Source organism: Colius striatus, chromosome 4 (assembly GCF_028858725.1).
Source record: "Colius striatus isolate bColStr4 chromosome 4, bColStr4.1.hap1, whole genome shotgun sequence".
NCBI classification, from domain to species: Eukaryota; Metazoa; Chordata; class Aves; order Coliiformes; family Coliidae; genus Colius; species Colius striatus.
In genome coordinates this window covers 89480789-89503224 of record NC_084762.1, presented here as the reverse complement: position 1 = coordinate 89503224, position 22436 = coordinate 89480789, and the positions used below count along the sequence as shown (strand labels likewise).

The 22436-nt window shown below is 42.2% G+C and overlaps 1 protein-coding gene across 2 annotated transcripts in view; it reads left to right on the top strand.

Annotated features, from left to right (window-relative positions):
• The window catches only part of NDRG1 (N-myc downstream regulated 1), a 39687-nt gene extending 26497 nt beyond the window's left edge, over nucleotides 1-13190 (top strand). For both annotated transcript variants that reach the window (XM_061994510.1, XM_061994509.1), the window contains exons 6-16: nucleotides 608-670; nucleotides 2745-2805; nucleotides 3255-3341; nucleotides 4344-4400; nucleotides 5222-5325; nucleotides 5699-5755; nucleotides 6799-6850; nucleotides 7622-7669; nucleotides 9208-9243; nucleotides 10543-10594; nucleotides 11328-13190. In XM_061994510.1, the coding sequence (XP_061850494.1) occupies nucleotides 608-670; nucleotides 2745-2805; nucleotides 3255-3341; nucleotides 4344-4400; nucleotides 5222-5325; nucleotides 5699-5755; nucleotides 6799-6850; nucleotides 7622-7669; nucleotides 9208-9243; nucleotides 10543-10594; nucleotides 11328-11593 (883 nt within the window). In that variant the 3' untranslated portion in view covers nucleotides 11594-13190. The remainder of the gene's footprint in view (nucleotides 1-607; nucleotides 671-2744; nucleotides 2806-3254; nucleotides 3342-4343; nucleotides 4401-5221; nucleotides 5326-5698; nucleotides 5756-6798; nucleotides 6851-7621; nucleotides 7670-9207; nucleotides 9244-10542; nucleotides 10595-11327) is intronic.
• Nucleotides 13191-22436: the final 9246 nt, after the last annotated feature.

Sequence of the window (22436 nt, the reverse complement as noted above, 5' to 3'; positions counted from 1 at the left end):
TGAGATTTTACTCAATTTCCTTCCCTCGGAGTTTTGTTTCTGCTTTGTAGAAGACCTGGAACACTAACCAACAGCTGTTTTTATTGAACTTCCTCAACAGCTTTGTAGCTCTTTCTGTACCTTCATTTTCTCCATTAGAAAGCTCTCCTCATTTATCAGGTGGTAGTTTGGGTGTCCCTAAAAACATGCATGCAGATTGTTTGCCACAGATCTAGATCTCACTGCTGTAGTCTGATCCTGCAACACAGGAGAAACATTTTTGTGGTGGACCAGAAGTACAAATGTGGTGAATGTGGTTGGAAACTCGCCTCTTGAGTTGAGTGTAACTTTTCTTGGAAGAGATTCATTATAGTCTGTTTTGTTCTCGGATGGACCAGGCATCTATCATCCTGTAACCCACATGAAATACCATGTAGGTTCTGTTCATATTTCAGCTAAACTACTTATGTGTGCTTGCTCCTGATTTAAATTCAGCTCATGCTGCCAATGATCTTGCAGTGAGCACATTTGGTGGTATAAAATCTACAGTAACCTCTGTGTCTGTAAATATCCCCGCCTACTCCACTGAAAGTAGTGTAGTAACTCCACAACTGCATATTTGTTGTAGGTACATGTATCCCTCCATGGATCAGCTGGCTGAAATGCTTCCTGGAATCCTGAAACAGTTTGGGTGAGTGCAGGATTATTTACTTTACTTCCACTGTTCTACTCCCTCCATGACACACTAAATGAGCAGGGCAGAGCGGGTATTTGCTGATCTATCTGATGTTTTGTGGGCTAGAATTATAGTTGTGGTCGGTTTTTAATTCCTGTCATAGATGCATTACTTTTGCCTCTGCTTCTGAAGGAGCTTGATTTTTGCCCTATTTTTTTAAATGCCTGTTTATTTTTAAACAGGAAGCAACTTTGAGTGAAATCCCATGTGCCTAATTTAGAGGCTTCCTACATTATTTTCTGAGTTGCCCTTCACAGAGGCAAGGCACTGACAATCTGTTCTTCCCACTGTAACAACCCACGTTTTCCTGTGGTTACCAGAAAAAAAAACATGGTCCCATCTGAAGACACTGTTTTGTTTCTGTGGCTTGAGTGTCTTAGGGGTTCAGTTCAGCCTCCTTAGGCTTCTGCTACCAGGGACAGATGGCAGGTTGCCAGTGTTGAAGGACCTAGTGGCAGTGTTCCTCTACCTGTAACAATTTGAGGTGGTTGTTCTCCCTTTAAAGCTTAGTTTTAGCAGGAGCCATAGTTGAGAAAGCAACCTTCTCTGTGGAGTTGGTGTTCCTGGTACACAATGAAGAGTACAGATAGGCATCTCCAAGAGATTTGAAGACCAAACAGAAAAAATGTGACATATGGGTTTAGGCAGCCTTGGAGAACAGACAGCACAGAGCCACAAAGATGGAGTGGAGCATCTCCCTTCTGATGAAAGGCTGAGGGAGGTGGGGCTCTTTAGCTTGAAGGAGACTGATGGGTGATCTCATTAATGTTTACAAATATGTAGAGGGTGGGTGTCAGGAGAATGGAGTCAGGCTGTTCTCAATGATGTTCAATGATAGGACAAGGGGCAACAAGTACAAACTGGGACTTAATTGATTCTAAAGAGACATAAGGAAAAACTTCTTCACTGTGAGGGAGCACTAGAACAAGCTGCCCAGATGGGTTGTGGAATCTCCTTCTCTGGAGACATTCTGAACCCATCTGGACGAGTTCCTGTGTGACCTACGCTAGGTGGTCCTGCTCTGGCAGGGAGGGTGGACCTAGATGATCTTTTGAGGTCCTTTCCAGCCCTTAAGATTCTGTGGTTCTGTGACAGACTGGACTACTGGTGGGGATTTTGGTCTCAGACCAGTACCTCAGTGTAGACATTGTTCAGTTCTAACCAGCTATTACAGTACTTGGAACCACTTTACCTCACTATACCTTCTTAAGAGGTGTTTTTTTGAAACACCTGGAGTAAGGCACAGTTGCCAATTCTGTTCTTACACTGAAAAAAAACACTTAACATAATGTTAGTACCTTGAAATATCAATTAAACTGAAGTGTATTTAAAAAGCCTTGATTTAATACTGCTAATGAGAATGAAAACTGTCCTTGGATATTTTCCTAAAAGCATCATATAACCTGTTTTTCTGAGTGGTTTTGTCTAGTCTTCCCTTACTTGTATTTTCTATCACTTGAAGATGATGCTTTAAAACCATTTCAATTAATGCAAATATTTGGTTTGTCTCTGCCCTGTTTGGCTATGAAGATTAAACTGAATCACCTCAGTGACTGGATAGCATCAGAGATTTCCCTGCCAGCCCCCTGTTAGAGAGGAATCAATGTCCCAGTTGGATAGCTGTACTGGGAAGGGCAGGTGAAGCCTGGGGAGATGGAAACTTGGTATTTAGGCTGCAGGTTTCAGGATTGTTTCTTCTAAGTTTTTGACAGAAACTGTTTCTGTCCAGGATCAGAACAATGCTGTGGTCCATCAGTATATTTACTTAAGGATAAGTGAGGATTACTATTGCCCTGCAAAGTGCAAGGACCAGTGTCCTGTAAATCTGTCAGAAACAAAGCAGCTGCTGTGTTGAGCTCCTTGCTGGGGCTGGTGGCATTGCTGAGGCTCCACAGTCTACCAGAGCTGCAGCCCACTCTTCTGTAGCTGCTCACTGGCATGAGAAAGAGGAAGGCTGCTGGTGTGGATTGGTTTATTTTTGGGGTTGTCTTACTCATTTGTCTGTTCCGGTTTTTTTACTGTTGTGCAGATTGAAGACCATTATAGGAATGGGAACTGGAGCTGGAGCCTACATCTTAACCAGATTTGCTGTAAGTTTTGTGAAGCTACTCCAAATCCTCAAGCCTGACTTTCCTGATGAGTTGTTGCCCCTGTAGTGTGCGCAGAGAATTCCTGCTCTGCTGTGCCCGTTTAAGTAAGCAGTGAGGCTTTTAAGTGAAATACCACAGTCTGCGGGATAGCTAATCCAGAAGACCTAGATTTTCCATTTCAAGGCCTGAGCTCTACCCAGTTAATTTGCAGAAGGTTTTTTTAATGGGAGTTCTCTATTTAAACTGAGGGTGGAGAAGAAGTTAAATCTTAATGTTCTCCAGCTGCTCAGTTGAATTGCTTTAACAATTTTTTTTTTCCATACATGTGCTTATTTTGTGCAAGATAAAACCAGAGCTACCACCTTCCTCCCCAGGAGATGATTTGCTAATTTAAACTTAATGCTGACTATCAAGGGTATGTGATGAATCTAAAACCTGTTCTTTTTCAGTTAAACCATCCAGAGATGGTGGAGGGATTAGTTCTCATTAATGTAAACCCATGTGCTGAAGGTTGGATGGACTGGGCAGCAACAAAGGTAAACATCTTAAAGTTAGAAAAATAAATCAGACTGTGAGCTTATCAAGCATGAGGAACTAGGCAAGCTTGAGTGTCAAAGCATGGCTGCAGACACAAAATATCCCAGGCTAATTCCTATGGGGTTTATTCTTCCATTTTCAAACATACATCCTGTAGGGTTAGTGATAAAAATAAGTACTTAGAGGAAACAGATATCTGTGGTATAATGGAGCTACTGGGTATGGACAATTCTTAAGAGCTAGCAACTGCTGGGGAAGATGTAGTTTAACCTGGACATAGGATAGTTTCAGGACCAACTTTCTTTCAAGTAAGCTTCAAGCATAGAGTAACATTCACTCTGTTCTTGCTTATGGCTTTGTTTACCAGCCCAGCTCAAAAAGCAAACTAGAGCACAGAAAAATGTTCAGAACAACATCTTCTAGGTTTCAATCATCTATCTAAGTCTTAGATGCCCAAAGGACTCAGGAAAAGGCATTAGCTTTGGTAACTGTGAACAGATTGTCTGTACAACAAGACCCAAGTGAAAATGTTCACATACGTGGAAGACTTAATCTGTTAAAATGTTTTTGACAGTAAACTGATGAAAGACACTTCATGTCATTCAGGGTCATGTTTAAGTGAATGACAGTTGTTACAAAAACTGAGAAATACAGAAATTAGTGCATTAACTTTTAACCACACAGTGTCTGGGGCGGTATTAAATGTAATGATAGCCTTCTAATATAAGAATATTTCTGGAGCTGGAACTGAATATTTCAAGTGCCACTAGTAGTGTGCTTGCTATATAACTGCATTAGTAAAGACTTACAAGAGTGACTCAAACATAAACAACCCCTAATGGTATTTTAGTTGGAATGAAAGGGGAAGAATATCAATCCAGGATACTGCATACATAAGGACAGCAGAGAAGCATCAAGTGATCTACTTATGGGTAACTGAAAGGTTTCAGTTAATCAGGGATTCTTGTAATATCAGATACATTGATAATCTTACTGTTCAGATTTCAGGTTGGACAAATGCTTTACCAGACATGGTCATTTCACATCTTTTTGGAAAGGTAAGAATGTTCAAAAGATTTCTCAGCTGTCTGCATTTACCTTTTGAGGTTGGGAAGAGGGGAGAGGCCATCACTTAAACAGCAAAATATGAAGTTAAACAGTGAGATAGAACTCATACTTGTGTTCCCAGTATTTTGGAGGTGTTGTGCTCCCAGGGGGTTGCTTTGTCCTGACAACTCAGGTACATCTCAGTCATGACAATTCTAGTAGGGGCAGCTCCTTGTTTAGAGAGTCAACACTCAAACATGAGTATAAGCATTGTATGTGTTCATATTTTTTATATGCAGGGAAAGCTGGCTATTAGTGCTAATGGTTCTCTTTGGTGCAATCTTGATTTAATGCCAAGTGCTATACTGTTTTCTGAGGCTGCTTTGCTATGCTGGAAACTATTAGTTAAAGCAACATAAAATGCCATTCTAGAGGAAAAAAGGAACTAATCTGTAAAGACTTTAGAACCATATTATTGTGAAATTGAGTTCCCCACTATGTATATCTGTACACTTTCAATGTGTGCTTTGCCTTATTGAGCTTCTTACCCTGCATCTTTGTTTTAAAACCTCACACAATTACAAAACATGTAGTGCAGTCAGAGAAGTAAGATCTTACATTGCATCATACTGAAGTATTAAAGCAAAAGATGTGATTCTACAGTCAGGCTAATGTTAATGATGGGTGATACCACAGTGTTCTGGAAGTTGTCCCTTCCCTAAAGGTGCAGTCGTTTTGTGTAGCAGTGAGTCTGATACGTGACTGCTGTGCCATATCTTCGTATCCTTTTGCAAAATAGCCCCTCTTCTCAATGATTCTGTCTCCACTGTAGGAAGAGATTCACAGCAACCATGACCTGATCCATACTTACCGCCAGCATATTATTAATGATATGAACCAAACCAACCTTCACCTCTTTGTCAACTCTTACAACAGGTAAATACATTTACCTGACTTCTAACTGGAAACTGTTTTAAGAGGCTATCCAGATCTTAAAGGCAGTATTCCTTGTGTGGTGGAGTTGCTTGTCTTCCCCTAGTATCAGTTTCTGCTTTATAGTGACTTTAGGGATCTCAGGTGGTTTGTTTTGGGAGAAAGACCTCGTGTATTTGTGGGCAGCAAGATGGTATGCTGGGACTGAACTAAGACATGGATACTTCAGTCTAAGGGTTCTCCATCAGTTATGGACACTACAACATATGTCAAATTAAATTTATTTATATGAGTGTGCTTTCTCCAAACTAGAAGAATCTGGAAATATCAGTAAAATTTCAATGTATCAAGAGCCTTTGTCTTCATTTTTTTCTAGTCGACGAGACCTAGAGATTGAGCGCCCAGTTCCTGGAATAAATGTGATCACCCTTCAGTAAGTATTTTATTTCCTACCAGATGACCTGTACATGATGTGAGCTAAGAGGAGTGCAGTGCAGAACTGTAGCTGAATCTGTTTATGTGCTGGAAAAGGATCTTGTAACTTTGTGTAGGAGTAATGTTCCTGCAAGTCAGTGATTGCCACTGGGAGGACTTCTCTCTTCAGATTTCAGTCATGTGAGCTGAAATGGAAAGTTAAATACTTCCTGTTATTGTTTATCTGCAAAGTTGGGCTTACACAGTAAAGTAGATGTACTTAGTTTCATCCAGAAATATGTTGTGATTAATGGAAACCATAGCTCTGAATGCACTAGAGCTGTGCCTATACTACCAAAAAGACCAGCCCAAAACCATTAAAACAAAACCAAACTCAAACAAAAACTCTTAAGGAAGATGCAGCACGTATGAGAATCACAGAATGGTAGGGATTGAAAGGGACCTCTAAAGATCATCTAGTCCAACCCACCTGCTAAAGCAGGTCTACCTAGATCAGGTCACACAGGAATATGTCCAGGTGGGTTTTGAAAATCTCCAGAAAAGGACACTCCATGACTATCTGTCAGATCTTCTGCAAATAGCTTTTCACTTGTGCTGCAACTTGTGCAGTGTGACAGTTGTCAAGTCGCCCTCTGCTCAACTGCTGATGTTTACACGTGGGAGACTTTGAGACTCATGTCCTTTGCCATGTGTGAAATTGGATGTATGGGTCCCAATGCTGGAGCTCAGGGGCTTAGCACGGTGGGGTGAAACTTTGATAGTGAGTATGTTCTACTTCTTAAAAAACAAGGAATAAGGGCACTGGGAAGGTCTGGTTGCTACAAGGTGGAGAAAAGTGTATGTTCTCAGGCGGGTTATCGGAGCACATGAGTAGACTTGCAGTTAATATGGTGCACTTGATGTGTTTAAGGTGTCTGGAATACAAACCAAATCACTTTCACACACTTAACTGTCTCATCCTTCCAGCCACACATAAAATGAAGCTTAGGGTGAGCCCAGGCCAGATCAGAGATAACACCTCTTCTGTATGCTTTTTTGCAGATGCCCTGTCCTCCTTGTGGTTGGTGACAGCTCACCGGCGGTGGATGCTGTGGTGTGTACATCAAACCCTCTTGGCCACCATCCTGGTGGATGGACCAGCCAAGGGGCTGTGGGAGGCCTGCACAGCAGCCTTGCTGGCTGGCTAGTAACCCAGCCTGACTAGCAAGCCAGCCCAGCTGGCTCTCCTCGTTGAGGCTGTGGGAGAGCTGCCATTCATCCCTTGCTGCCTGTCCCCTGTGTCTGAGCACCATTGTGTGAGGAGCCATTGCCACAGCAGTTCTAGTGAACCGCAAATATTTTTCCTTTAGAGAAAAGGAAAATATTGTTGCTGGTGTTTTAACTTGTTTGCTGTTGGAGCTCTGCCCCTGGGTCACTATGGAAGCGAGGAGCTTCTTTTTGACTATTATAAGTCACCCCAGATGACTGGATGACTTCAAATGTTGTGCCTTAACGGGCATGCCCAGTCTTGCTGGCTGGTGGCCATATGGCTACTCACCACTTGGGACACTACCAGATGACCCCAGATCACAAGATAAACAACACTTGTTGCCATTAGAGTCTGAGAAACAGATAAAAATCTCCAATTCCCATCTAATGGATTTGTCTGAACATTGAAAAGAATATGGTTAGAAATGTGACCTGACCTTACTTGGGTTGAAAAATGTGTACATATATTTGTATACATGGAGTCTTTATACAGGAGCCTAAAATACTCAGTTTATTCTGTGTTAAGCCAGAAAGCAAGACTTTTAATTTGTTTCCATCCAGCAGTTCATAATTAAAATCCAGTGAATAATGTTTTATGCTGCTGTTTTTATTATAGGTTGAATGCAACTCAAAGCTGGACCCAACAAGGACCACACTGCTTAAGGTAATAACAAAAGCTTTTTTTAAATTAATGTTCCCCTCATTTAAAATCAGATGGCTTTAACTAAAAAAAAGCAGAACCACAGTGATGTACTGCAGTACAGATAACATGGTGAGAATGTAGTTCTGGTGTGGAAAAACAGTTCCTTCAGGATTTTAGTGGATAAATGGGACTAAGGCCTTCTTGTCAAGGTTAAGGACTGAGAATTTCTCAGCTTTTTCATCTTAAAAGAGAAGAGGTGAGACTTGAAATGCTCAGTATTTCACATACCCATAATGAATTTGACTAGAGCTGGCAGAGTTGATCTTGAGGTATTTTGAAAGGTTGGAAAGAAGCCATCAGCAGAGTGGAAGAGCAAACCAAGTCATTCTGTTGCTTGCCTGTCCCTCAACAGCAGTGTGATCTGTCAGCCACGATTATGTCATCCTGCCTTTTGAGGGCACAGTCTAGGACATACTTCTGCTGGAAATGACTCTTATTTTCCAAAAAGTTAATAAAACGCACTTCCAAATAGCAAAAGATCATGCAAATGCTTTGGCTGAGACTTGGCATTCAGAGTATGTGTGCAATCTTCAGCTCCTTACTGATGAAGTAATACAGAATGAGGGTAATAGCATGCAAACAGTGAAACAAGTTTTGTCATGCTTCTGCTGAGGACCTGTACTGCATAGCTCTTTATTGAACTCATCAGTGAAAATTATAATAAACACCATTTAAAAAGTGCTTTTCTTCCTGTCATTGAGGAGTTATGCTGCCGACCTACCATGTGGCAATGGCAGACTCACCCTAAATTAAAAACTGACAGTATCTCAGATCCTATGTCTATGGCCTTTTCCCAGCCCAGGGATATGGTGGATGCCAGATCCTGCTAAAGGTCTGCTTTGTTGCTAATTAATCCTAGATAGGATTTGGAGTTTCCTGTAATTTACAACTCAACTGTTTTCAGCTTGTGATATTCCTTGGAAGAGGACTGTTTTTTGTGTTGACTTTGAGGGGTGGAGTGACAGGAAAAACAAAGTGCTCCAAAAATACTGTGTGCACTCAAGACAGCTTTTCTAATTTGGCTTTCCCTGCTTCCCTTGGCAAGTTAGGTTGATGCTTGCCATCTGCAATCTCAGCAAATCATTTTTCCCTTCTCACCTCTGAGGTTTAAGTGTTTGTTTGCTCTCCCTTGTTTATCAGTTATTCAGGTCAATATCAAGTCACATTAGGGTAACTCAGAGTTGAACTTGTAACTAGGACTAATTGACTAGTTTCTAAGAAACTAGCAATCACTCCCTAGCAAAAAAACACATTTATTTGTAGCTCCAGCTGATGCTTTGACTGAGCATCAAGACACTTTGGGGTTCTCTGGGGTGCGGTTGTGGCTTCTCTAAACGTTTAACTGCTTGCTTGGATACATTCATCTACATGACTGTTACTTGCACAACGAAAGGAAGTGTTTTTCTGCCAGATAGCTTAAAAGGTCATTTTAATATATCCTGAGCATAAATTAATTCCTCTGGCATTACATTAACCTGCTGTTCCCATCCCTGTTTCAGATGGCTGATTGTGGTGGGCTCCCTCAAGTTTCCCAGGTAGGATTTGGCTGAAGGAAATCCTACTAATCCTGTTCTGCAGCGTGTTGGGCAGGAATAAATGGTTGTTCTCTTGTAGGGTACTTGCTGTTCCCAAATGTCAGCCAAAAGGATGGCTATGATTTCATGAATAATGATGTCAGTCGGTCATCTGAGCTTTCTTTTTTTCTTTAAAGACCAATGAAGCTTAAAGTTAAGATTGGGAGGGGATATTATTTCCTCTAAGTCTTAACCAAGTAAAGGTCTGAGGTGGGAATGTAGAGGTATTGTTTTGTGCCTGTCTGCTGAGCTAACATGGGTTAAGGCTTGAGCACTAGTGTTTGGAAAACATTCTTATTTGGATTATTTATAGTATAGATCAGGAAAGTGGGAGGCAGGAAATAACAACACTGTGTTCTTGAACACACAGACTCAGCTTGACTGAAACTGAAGTTTCTGAAAATGTATCTAGGCATAAATTCCAACACTGCTAGTAAAACCAGGCTGGGAAAGTTAAAACTTACCTATGCTCTAGTGTTGCTTCTCTAAGAGTTCTGACCTGTGAATTGCCTTTAGAGTGGGTTCTGACATCTAAATAGATTTCTAAGCAGGATAATGTAGTTTTCAAAAACTTAAGGAAAACTATGAGTTTGTAATTTCCTGCAGCTGAGAAATCCTTCTACAGGCAGTGTGTGCTCTAACAGGGCTGTGGAGCAGGGGGAAGGCTTTTTTAAAGGCACACAGGAGTATGTGCATTGATTCAGTTATATAGGGTGTATTCTTGGCACCGATTCAGACAGAACTATGCAAAATAATATGGGCTATAATGACATGTGCAATAACAGATGATGAGCCTTCTTTGGCCACTGTCAGCAGCAGAGAAAAATGAATGCTTTGTTGCAAGAATGTCATAGACAATTGTGTTTGCATATTCCTGCTGAGCTTTTTTGCCCTGTAAACATAACTGTCAGATCTGACTAGCTGAATTTGTTCTCTGATCATAGGAACCTCTCAGTTACTGACCCTCTCTGTTGTAAATTGTATTTTGTTACCGAGGCAGGTGAGTTTGGGCCAGGCTTAGACCACTTGTAGTCACTTCTCTGGAAATCTCATTCTCCAATATGTGTTTGCTAAAATAATGGGTCAGTGGAACAGACAGTGGGATGGTGGAATTCTCTCATATAAATGAAATTCAGACAGTCAGTAGCACCTAGAGAATTAAGAATATTTAAGATGTCCCTGTTAAGGCAAGGTGTCTATAACATTGTAATGTAGCTAACTTGTTGAGTTCTGCATCCAATAATACTCTTTCTTTTGCAGCCTGCCAAGCTTGCAGAAGCTTTCAAATACTTTGTTCAGGGAATGGGATACAGTAAGTATTGGTTTTATGGAATGGCTCACATGGCTACCAAAGTTTGTTGGATATCTAAGCACTTGGTCTTCTGATCCTTGATGGGTGACCTTTTCCCTGTTGGATTGTGTTTGCAAAGGGGGTAAAAAAACCCATCTGTGATGTCTGGACAAAAGACATTCAGACCAAGTTATTTTCCTAAATAATAGAGAGCTTTGTAGATACTTACATGTATTAGCTATCTGCATTACTTTATCTTGCTATTTTTAAGGTGGATATTGGTAATAGTGTCCCTTCATTGCACCACAGGATGATTCATGTAACAATCATAATATTTAAAACTACCTTAGTTGAGAGACTTTCTTGATTTGTGGCTGTTTGTCCTTCCCGTGTGTGCTTCTGGCAGCTGCTGTTACATAGATACATTACTAGCCTGGGCTGCCAGCACAGGTTAAACATCTGAAAGTAACAGGTCTGATGGTGCTCTTTAGTTTTCCTCTGGATTCTTGCAGCCACAGCAACAAGCCATAAAGCTCTGTCATGAATCCCTTGTTCCTGGCCACCAATTTTGCCTTGGTAGTTTGGGCTCCTTAACTCTCTACCTGGAGTAGTGGTACTTCTGCAAGTGAAGCACCATGGAAAGTATATATCAAAGCTTGAAGGGTTCTCCCAGGGTGGTTAAGGCTGGAGAAGAAGGCAGGGGCTCCCTTCCAATCCCAGAAAGCCAAGCATTAATGCAAGACTCTTCTTCCAGTCCCCTCTGCCAGCATGACCCGGCTGATGCGGTCCCGCACTGCTTCTGGCTCCAGTGTAACCTCTTTGGAAGGCCAGAGGAGCAGGTCTCACACCGGGGAAGGCCAGAGGAGCAGGTCTCACACCGGGGAGGGAACAAGGAGCAGGTCCCACACCGGGGATGGTGCCAGGAACCGCTCCCACACAGACACGCGCATCGAGCTGACGCCCAACTCGGCAAGCAACGCTGAACAATCCAGCCCCAAGTCCATGGAAGTGTCTTGTTAGATGACTGTGAGAGGCTTAAACTGGTCACAGTGTGAAAAAGTAATGGATGCCCCCTGTGTATCACAAAAACGTAACTGCTATTAATCTCAAGCTATTCTGTAGGATGAACTCTGTTCACCAGGGTCTGACAGGGACCAAAGAAAAGAAGCATCTCATTTGCTCTATCATTATTCTTGTAACTCAGACAGTTGCTGCTATTGTGCCCTCCTTCAATGGATGCCAAATTCTAAAGGATACTTGCCAAAAGCTGATGTGGTTGTAAACACTTCAGAGTCAAACCAGACTTGCTTAATATCCTCCTTTAAAATCATGTTACGTGCCCCTTTATCTCTTCTTGTCTTGAAGTAAACTGGTGCAATTTGAGATGAGTTTCAAAGAGGGGGAGGAAAAAAAAATCTCTATTATAAATGGCTTTTAAAAAAGGAAATGAAACAAATGTTTTATGGCCTCATGTTGAAGCTGGAGTTGAATTCTTTGTATATAGCTTGACTTCAAATGGTAGAGAAGTTAATGTATCGTGCATTTATAGGCCTTCTAATTCATTAGTATTCAAGCCTGTTTTCCGATGTACAATAATATGCTACTAAAATAGGCAGATTTAATGTGACTTTGAGACAAACTAAATCTTTACCTTTTTTTTTATTTCATTTTTTTTGAGATTTAGTTCCAGTCTTCCTTTCCTTTCCCCCCCTTCCTAGACCCAAAAACCTGCTTAGCCAGATGAGGAGAGGATTTAAATTTAATAAGCAAGGTAACATTTCCTGTTTGGGCCCTTGGGCTGAAGGGTTTGTCATATCGCAGAAGCTGGTGTAGGTGTAACAAGTAGGGTAGCTGTACATGCCAGCAAAGCAGAAAGAGATTGATTTTTTTCCTTCAGACAGCTTCTTATCTTTGCAGCTCAAGTTTTTGTGTCCAGCACAATTGTGATTAAATTGAGAATTCTGTAAGTGAAGCCAGATCCAGCTGTTCTTTGTCAGGAGAGATGAATAACTGTGGGATGGCATGTGATTAGATACACTGTACATTCAACTGACACTAATTACTAGATTTGAAACTCAGATCTCACTGGTGCTGAGAAGTGTTTTCCACAAAGTGATGGAGCAGCAACACCGTATCTGTGAAATACAGTGTTTAATGGCTGCATAAATGGAATGATTGGCTGGTTCTGCATCTTTAGGTAGCCTTCAGATACCTTGGGTTACTTCCTTTGATGCTAGTGGCTTCATACCTTTCCACCAGTCAGATTTTCACAGTTGGATGGTGTTCATCAGTTTGTCCTTCCCTAGGTAGTGGGAGAGGACTTCCTGAGCTCCAGTGCATACCTGCTGCATTGCAGTCCTCACACAAACAAGAAAACTCAAATGCTGAGCAGTTAAATAGCAAATGTTAATACTTTGGGATTGCTTGTTCAGAAGAGCTCAATCTAGGTTACTTTATATTGACTAACTTCGGCTCTTGTGTAGAATATCCATAATGGTTTGTGGGAAGAACAGACAATTTCCAGAAAGAATAAAGCTATTGTGTAAAGTCTATCAAGAAAAGTTTCTTAATGAAGTATTTGTATTTATTTCAAAACAAATAAATTTGTAACTTTGCAGTGTCTGGTGTCTTAATGTTTTACCAATACAGTAATCTTAGAGTATGATCTTGCATCCCTTTGTGTTAATGAAATCTCTTTTGCTTACATCCCTGCTGTTGTCTTCTTTGGTGCTCAGAACTTTTTTCTTCACTCCAGCCTACTATTTACACTAAGAAAACACAAGAGACTTAAGTATTGTTATGGGCTGTTCAAAGTACTAAAGAATAATTTTGCTCTAACAGATATATATTAAAAAATGACTCTTTATCCAGAGTACTATTTATTTGCTGGTTGAAGTTGTCTTCCTAGATACAATACTATCTACTGCATTGATCTGTGGCCCATACAGTCACTGGAGATTATGCCGTGCTTGTTGTATGTTTTATCTGTAAATTCATTTGTGTTTGACATTGTTCTCACCAATCTCTGGAGATATTTGGGCCTCATGACTGAAATACCAGATGCCAATTTGAGTTTCTAAAAGCTGTTCTTTTTGGGCCTCTTGCAGGAATCTAACTTCATAAGGGTAAGGACTAAGTGTTCACAAATAAGTTTTAAAAGGATGCCTCAAACACATGAGGGAGAGGAATCTAAAAGTGCAGGAAAGAATGACAACATAGTTTTGTCCTTCAAGCTGAAATAGTTGTCCTTTTTCACCTTAAGATTGGGACTTTTTGTAATGTGAACAGTGTCTGATCTCCACATGGAAAAATCCTACATGTTTGGAGGGTCCCTTCCATGTGTTAGGAGGGGCTGGGAGCATGGATGTTGTTCAGTGGGGAATGTCTAGGAGACAACAGAGCCTGGCCACCAAGCTGATGTTTTTCTACATTGAGACCTTAGTGACAATGAGGTATTCTTTCTTACCTAGTGACATTTAGTATACTGGGATTTTCAGGAACACATGAGTTTGGCTTTGCTGGAATTGTTTTGGACTGCTTCTTCCTCCTGTGTCTCAAAATACAGAGAAATACACTAAGAAAAGGCAAAAACAAGTATTGGACAATTTTGATCTAAGGCTCTGGTAGATGTGCTGATTCAGCATTTGCAACTGGACTGATAGTAGCAAAGGGCTTGATTTGGTTAACCACAGTCTGTGCCAGTGAAAACAGGAGGAACCTGTGCCAGCTCATCTTACAAAAGAAGGGCAAGTTATGTTCTTTGCTGAGCTTTTCTGGGAATGGCAAATCATTCTTAACACAAGGACACCATGGTGTGCCTGTCAAGCCCAGGCAGTTTATTTCTGTTTAAAGGGGGGGAAATGCATCCAAGCCTTTTTGCAGCACAAAGGCAACTGTGAGCACTTCTGAGCAGCAAGGAGTTGCTAGGACCACTAGAAATGTCAGCTTTGCAACAAAAAGTGTTCATTTGGCAAGGCACAGTGTGTACCTGTACAGAAAAGCAGGAAAAAAAGGGGAGAGTGGTGTTGTCTTACCTTTTATAAGGAATTATGGCTCCCTTTTCCCTGCAGTGAGGGTCTCCTGATGTATTTAACTTATGCTGTAACTAAAGAGATGCTCGTGGCTTGCACTAGCTTTCAAAAGCTGGGTACTACATTATTGTTGGAGACAGAATTAGCCTGGATACTGTACTGTCATTAAACCAGAGAAGATGAGCTGGATTTCACATTTTTCTCAAAGTATGAAGGGCCAGCATGGTGCAGAGTTCCTGTGGCATAGAGGAAATTCAGAAGGGATGAGAGGAAGTTTCCAGAGAATAAACAGTTTAGCCCCCACAATGTGTTTGGAGGGGTTATAGGGGGTGGAAGAGGAGAGAATGGGTTGTCAGGAACCAAGAAGCTTTCTGATTGTGTTATGGTATCTCAATCTTTGCTGTCGTGTTCTTCAAAGCCACTGACAGAGGTGATGTCATTGCTGAAATCTTGAGTCCTGGGCCTCTATGTTTACTGTACAAAAATCTGACTAAACTTCAAGAGGGCTTTCTCCCTCCCCGTCCTTGCAGAGAAGGAAGGGGAGAAGATGTGCCAATACCATGTCATCATAGCAGTAGGACTTTTGTGCTGAAGGATGCTGCTTTCCCTTTTAAAAGTCTGTAGAGAGTAAACAGTTGGGAACCTTAACTTAGATGCATTTTGGGGGTTTATGATTAATATCATGTATAGCAATGGATGGACAGAGGTGGAGAGAAAACAGTTGCTGGGAAAGCTGCTTCTTTTTTTCTCTCCAGTGCTGGAATCCTTTTGCTGTCTGGATTTGCATCTTGGGCAGAGTGTCTGTAACAATCTTCAATGTGCTGGTAACATGATCTGTTGTTTTTACCAACACAACACATGGAGAAGTGCTTCACAAGTGCTGTTCACAGCTGGATCCTCTCCCTTACCACATACTGTCTGCTTTTTTTTTCCCTTTGCACTATTTTGCACTATTGTTTTGTATTCCCTGAAACTGAAAGTCTCACCTGGTCTGTGTATGTGAACAGCTGTTTTGGTGTGTGGATTTAGTGTTTCTACTGAGCCAAATATAGGCCTGCTGCTGATAGTTGGTCACTGCTGTGCCTCACGTTTAAATAACTGAGGGGAAGGATGTCAGGGTATTTTAAAGGATCAGCCCTTCCCCCTCAGCCCTTTGTTACAGACAGACACAGCCTCTCACTGTTTCTATCTATTGCTTCATTAAGGGCTCCATTCATTCTATAAACAACACAGCTGCTGACCCACTGGTGGGGGGAGAGAAAAAAAAAAAAGAAGAGAAAGGCTTCTGATTGCAACTGTCACACAGTTCAATGTCTGTTCCCTGCAAGTCTGGGTGGGGATCATTTGCTCACCCAGTAGCTCCTGGGAACTGGTGGAGAGTTGTTTTTTTGGATGTAATTAAAGAGGCAGCCCCCCACTCCATATACCCAGCACATTTTTGGCACTTGTGCCTTTGGGGTGTCCATCAGACAATGGATACAGGCTCCCTGGGCATCTCCAGAATTGTCCATGGGCTGGGAAAAGTGATAGCAGCCAACTCTTCTCTCCCACCGCCCTGCTGAGATGTGACCTGCAGCAGAACTGGAAAAAATGTCCTTGGATGACCTGCCACTCTCTGCAATTGCTTATGGCTGAAGTGGATTATGGTATTCAGGCCAAGGTCAGTGCACAGAGGGGGGCTGGGGGAGGGAAGGGCTGTTTACTGAATGGGAGCACTGGGTGTGGAGTAGGACAGCACTGGGTCCTACCCCTGGCCTGGACTTTGCAGCCCTCAGCTCCTTGTGTGTGGGGGGCCCTGCATGCAGTGAGATGGGCAGGAAGGTAAGGCACAGGTAGCCCTGGCACAGGGTGCAGGTAACCTGCCTGTGGGGCTTGGCGAGCCTACTCCAAGCAAAGGTGCCAGCCAGCCCCTTGCAGGTGGGTGAGATGCATGTGGTCAAAACTCCCTCACCTTATCTCAGGCCTACACTTGCATATCTCCAGATGGGAAATTGTAATTTATTGACTTATTGCAATATATTTTCATTTATATTTAAAGATAACTAGTAACCAAATGAAAAACAAACCAGTTCTTTACCACCAACTGCCCATGTTAAACTTCAATGCTGGGGGCATTCCATCCTTTATGTTAGACTTTGATGCTGTGGTGATTCCCTCTCTGCCATGCTTGGGGGAGGTGAGATCTTACAGAAGTAGGGGCTAGCACAGGGTCAGTATTTCATTTTAAAGTGCAGTGTATTCAAGAAATTATGGATTTCCCAGACTCTAGTCCAAATTCCCAGACTCTGCCCTCTGAGAGGGCAGCCAGGAAGCCCTTCATGCAAAATTATGTGCTTGGTAGCTGCCACATGCACAAGAAGAAGACACAGAGACCAGGTGAGACTTCTGGTGCCTGTAGAGAAAGCAGCAAATTGTGCTTTGCTGAAAGCTGTCACCAGAGGCACAGTTGGCTGGAAAATTATTACAAACATAGAGGACTTCCCTTCCTAAAAAAAGAAATATGCACACTGAAGGAAAGGGTGCTTTGTCAGACCTGTCACTGTACAGGCCTGGAGGCCACTGACATTGTTCAAGTTTCCACTGAGGCAGGTTGAAGGTCAAACTTAATTTAGGGGAAAAATCTGCAGGTGTTTTTTTCCTGGATTTAAATGTTAGAATTAGCTCTGAGGATATGCAATTGCAGGGATGTGAAATAATGATTCCTTAATTCTGTGATTCTAATTTAAGTGCTTTTCCCCACGTCTTCAGTAACCTTGCTTGAACAATTTCTGTCTACATGGCAGCTATAAACAAGCTACTCCTGCAACCCCTCAAGAGAGCTGACATGCAGACAGGCTTATACAGGTTGAGTAACACACTCCACTTTGCTCAAAGACTCCAGACAAGCTCTCTCAAGTCCAGTAAGAGTGCTGGGTTAAAAAAACCCAACCACAAACACATGTGAACTGGGGAACACTTGGCTTTCCCGAGCTGCCAAAATAGTCACAGTGAAGGAAATGTTCTCAGAGCATCTTTTTTTTTATTTTGGCCAAATTACTGGCTCTCTATTTTTATGTGTCATCCAGTACAGAGCCTTGTCAGAGATTGCAACTGCTCATTTGGACATCGGCCAGGTGAGGAGGTTGAAAAAGGAAAAGAAATGTCAGTGGCAAATATATTTCACCTTCTTTTGCTTGGCTAAGCTTCTAAATGAGGTGTCAGTCATAGGTTCATTAATCATTTACCACTTATGGGGTTATTTAATATCTTTAAACCATAGCAGCAACATACCACCTATAAAACCTCATCTTGATGCTGTACAAAAAAGGTAATGTGTTGCATAGCTGGGGTAATTCGGACTGACACTGCCAAACCAATCTGCTTTTCCCATTATTTTTCTATATATTTCAGCATAGGAAGGTCACAGAAATAACTCTGTAGAACTATTTAAATTGGAAAGTCTCAGTCTGAAGAGGTAAGTGTATGGATATGTGCCTATAGTTAAAGAGAGCACTCTGTTTCCATCAGTTTAGTAAACTGCTTGTCTTAAAACTCATTCAAAAAACTAGAAGAAAATAAAATGTCACAGTTTAATTTACAAGGTGACACGATGTTTCTGAATATTGTGGTTCTCCTGGAGTATTACAGCACAATCCTACTGTGCATGTCAAAAGTAAAGCAACTGCATTGCACCCTGTTTCCAACTGCAAATGGAAATGGTTCAAATGGGGGATTTAAATTGCAGACAATGTCCACACAAAGGTATTTCTGTAAGTTACATGCTTACTTCTTCAGTGTGTCAGGAGGATGGAGCCAGGCTCTTAATGATGTCCAATGATAGAAGGAGCAAGGGGTATAAGCTGGAATATAAAAGTTTCCAAAGAAATATAAGGAAGAATTTCTTCCCTGTGAGGGTGATGGAGCACTGGAAGGGGCTGCCCAGATGGGTTGTGGAGTCTCCTTCTCTGGAGACATTCAAGCCCACCTGGATGAGTTCCTGTGTGATCTACTCTAGGCGGTTGTACTGGATATCTTTTTATGTCCCTTCTAGACCTTAAGACTCGGTGATTCTGTGAGTGGATAACCTGCTTTCTGGGATTCCCAAACAAGGCAGCTTGAGCTACTGTACTAACTCCGGTAGCAGGATAGTGGCCGTGGTCACTAGCTATGGCAAGAGTCTTGCCATTTGTATTAGCATGATCTGACTTTCCAGATCCCATCCTCTATACTTGTCTCAGCCTACAAGGCCATCAGGATGATTGTCACAAGCAGGACGTCTCAAACTGTCTCAGCTTAGCCTGGATTGTATAGTTGCTACTCCCACCCTTTTTCAGGTCTTTCCCTGGACTGCAGCACCACAGGGGTCAGGCACCCACTCCCATTCAGGTATCTCTTCAACACACTTATTGCTGCCTTCTTAGCTGATGGTACTGCCTTTGGATCCCAGGAGAGACTTGTACCTGTTGTATGAGACACTGTGCAGATGTTCCTGTGGGAGGAGTTTTTACTCTCAACAGAGTCTGTGAGCAATAGGGCCTTGTTCTGGCTCTGAAGAACTATTGCAACATGAAGCACAGGGCTGAATTGGTGAAAGCCTTTGAGGATCTAGATTCTCAATATATTTAAACAGGAACCACAAAAGTACTCTTGTAAATACATGGTTTGCCCAACCTTGCAGAGAGGCAGGGAACTGAATCTAAATGCTGTTGCCATAGTCCTACAGCTCATCTTCTTATAAACATCTGTTAAAACAAAGGTTCTCTAATGCACCACAAATGGTAAGTCAAGATCACTGGTTACAAGTCACACAAGTAATGAGGCTTATTTTCCTGTAGATATGTGTCCAATGTGTCCAAAGCTCCTTTATAATAGTGTGGTAATCACTTGGGATTGGGCCACTGCACATGTGTTGGATATGTCCATTGCCTGGCAGATGTTTATGGGCTTGGTAGGGACAATGTTATGGGCCTCTTCTTTGTCCTGTCATTTTATTTCATTTTCTATTTCAAGAATAACAAACCTTCTGAGATCTTTATTCTTCTGCTTACTTTGGTATTTCCCCCACAGGGACTGCCTGACAAACAAATGGACAGAATGGTTGCGTATGCCTTGTCCCCTGAGGAAAACAGCTAGAAACAGAAACATCTCGGGTGTGTTGGGTGAGATCTGTGGTTTCCAGGCACTCACTTCACTAAAAGCCAATGCACAGGGAGCTGCTGGTCATGCCTTAGCTTATAATAGCTTCTTTTTATCTGACAATGAAAGCTGTGTGTTTCAGCCACTGCAGTGCTTGATTGTGGTAGCGATAGAGCCAGCTAATTGCAAAGCAAAGCAAGCCTGGGAAGTGCCACAGTTTTGGGTATGTCTTCTGATCCTGTTCTCATGTTTTCTGATGTGTACATGTAAGATAGAGAAGGACTTGATAATACATATAAACAATCATTACATGTATACTCCATTTTATGCACCACAGGCTGCATATGTAAATATACACATAGATACTCATGAACATGCTCATGTATGGTTTGATATACACATTACATACATGCATGCATATAATGTTTTATGGATGTGTATACATACACATAGTATTGCTAGTGTCCTCAGGCTTCTTATCACCACAGAAACAAACAGGAGAGGCACTTTGTACCTGCACTGGAATGTGCAGGCAGGAATCACCCTTCTTTTCTGTCAGTGGGGACTTCATGGAAGCTTCAACAAAGAAACAATAAAAGCTTTGAATTAAGGAATGACCTAGCTCTATGAAAGCTTTATGGGCCAAATCCTTGTACACTGACAAAGATGCCATTCAAGTTAAGAGTCTTTGAAAATATACCCCATTTTTCCTAGATGTCTTTACATAGAAATTACATTATTTTCAGCCTGCTCTCAGGAAGCTTTAATTTGTCATAGCCAGAAAGGTTTCTGTCCCCCAGCAACTAATCTAGCTTCCTCTGGGTTATCAAGATGAAGACAGACAATTTGCCAACTGAAACTAAAGCAAAATAAGTGATTGATCTAAAACAGTTGCATCGTCTGCATTTCAGTCCTATGCTGGTCCAATCTCAAGCCCATGTGTCACCCAGCAGTTCTAGTGTTCCATAAAGGATTTTGGAAGCAGATACCACAGTTCCCTGTACACATTTCTATTCTCCCAAGTGAAGCAAGAGTGAATGTACCACGGTGTATGGGTGCTGCGCTAACAATTTACTGGTGGAAAAACTGGCTCCATCATCCTTCAGTGATGATAAATTTATTGCCTGGAAAGGTAATGACAGTGCTTTTCTTCTCTTAGTTGACTTTTGCATGTGAAACCACTTCTGCAGAAAATTTATATTTGCTTTATGTTTACTTTAAGCAGCAACCCCGTTGCAATTAATGCACCAGAAGCTATGCCAAGGGCTGTCCTCTCCTTTTGCATCCACTCATCCGCAGAACTGATGGGAAGCCTAACACTTCATTTACCACGTGACTCCTTTCCTGTACCCCAGCCATGAAAAATGAAGGTATGTGTCACTGGCAAGGTGGTAGTGGGAAGTAGGACCTGTGTGCTGGTGGTACCACAGGGAAGAGGAAATGATGGTCCCCAGGCACAGGCCACACCATTTCTCTATGAATAAATTGGCTCATGACGTATTGTCCTTTGTCTTTCATCTAACTCTCTACAGTTCATTCTTTACGTCTGAGAGCTAGTCTAGGAGAAACACATAAACCCTGGGTAAGAGGATCTATTCTGAAAATATGAGCTCTGGAGTGGCCAGTCTCTGGGAGATAAAGTCTGGAGAAAGGAAAACTTTACCTTAGTAAGGAGGATTGGGGTAGGGATCTACTAGGCAAGTTAAACATGCACAAATTAATGGGTCCTGATGGGATGCACCCATGAGTGCTGAGGTAGCTGGCTATTGTTATTGTTAAGCCAAGCTCCATCATTTTTGAATGATTGTGGAGAACAGGTGGGGTGCTTGAGGTCTGGAGAAAGGCCAATGTCACTCCAGTCTTCAAAAAGGACAAGAAGGACGATCTGGGAAACTATAGGCCGGTCAGACTCACCTTCATCCCTGGAAAAGTGAAGGAACAACTCATCCTGAATGTCATCTCAAGGTACATGAAGGAAAAGATGATTATCAGAAGTCAACATGAGTTTACCAGAGGGAAAATCCTGCTTGACCAACTTGATAGTCTTCTCTGATGCCATGCCTGGCTGGCTCAATGAGGGGAAAACAATGAATGTCATCCACCTTGACTTCAGCAAGGCTTTTGACACTGTCTCTCATCACATCCTCATCAGAAAGCTCAGGCAGTGTGGATTGGATGAGTGGAGAGTGAAGTGGATCAAGAGCTGGCTGAATGACAGAGCCCAGAGGGTGGTGATCAATGGCACAGAATCGAGTTGGAGGCCTGTGGCCAGCGGAATTCCACAGGGATCAGTTCTGGGGCCAGTCTTGTTCAACATCATCAACAACGTGGATGAGGGGACAGAGTGTACCCTCAGCAAGCTACCTGATGACACCAAGCTGGGAGGACTGGCTGATTCACCAGAGGCTGTGCTACCATTCAGCAGGATCTCGACTGGCTACAGAGTTGGGCAGAGAGGAACCTCATGAGGTTCAACAAGGACAAGTGCAGAGTCCTGCACCTGGGAAGGAACAACCCCATGCACCAATACAGGCTGGGGGCTGTGCTGGAGAGCAGCTCTGCAGAGAGAGACCTGGGAGTGCTGGTTGAGAATAAACTAACCATGAGCCAGCAACATGCCCTCATGTCCAAGAAGGCCAATGGCATCCTGGGATGCATCAAGAAGAGTGTGGGCAGCAGGTCAAGGGAGATTCTTCTCTTCCTCTACTCTGCCCTGG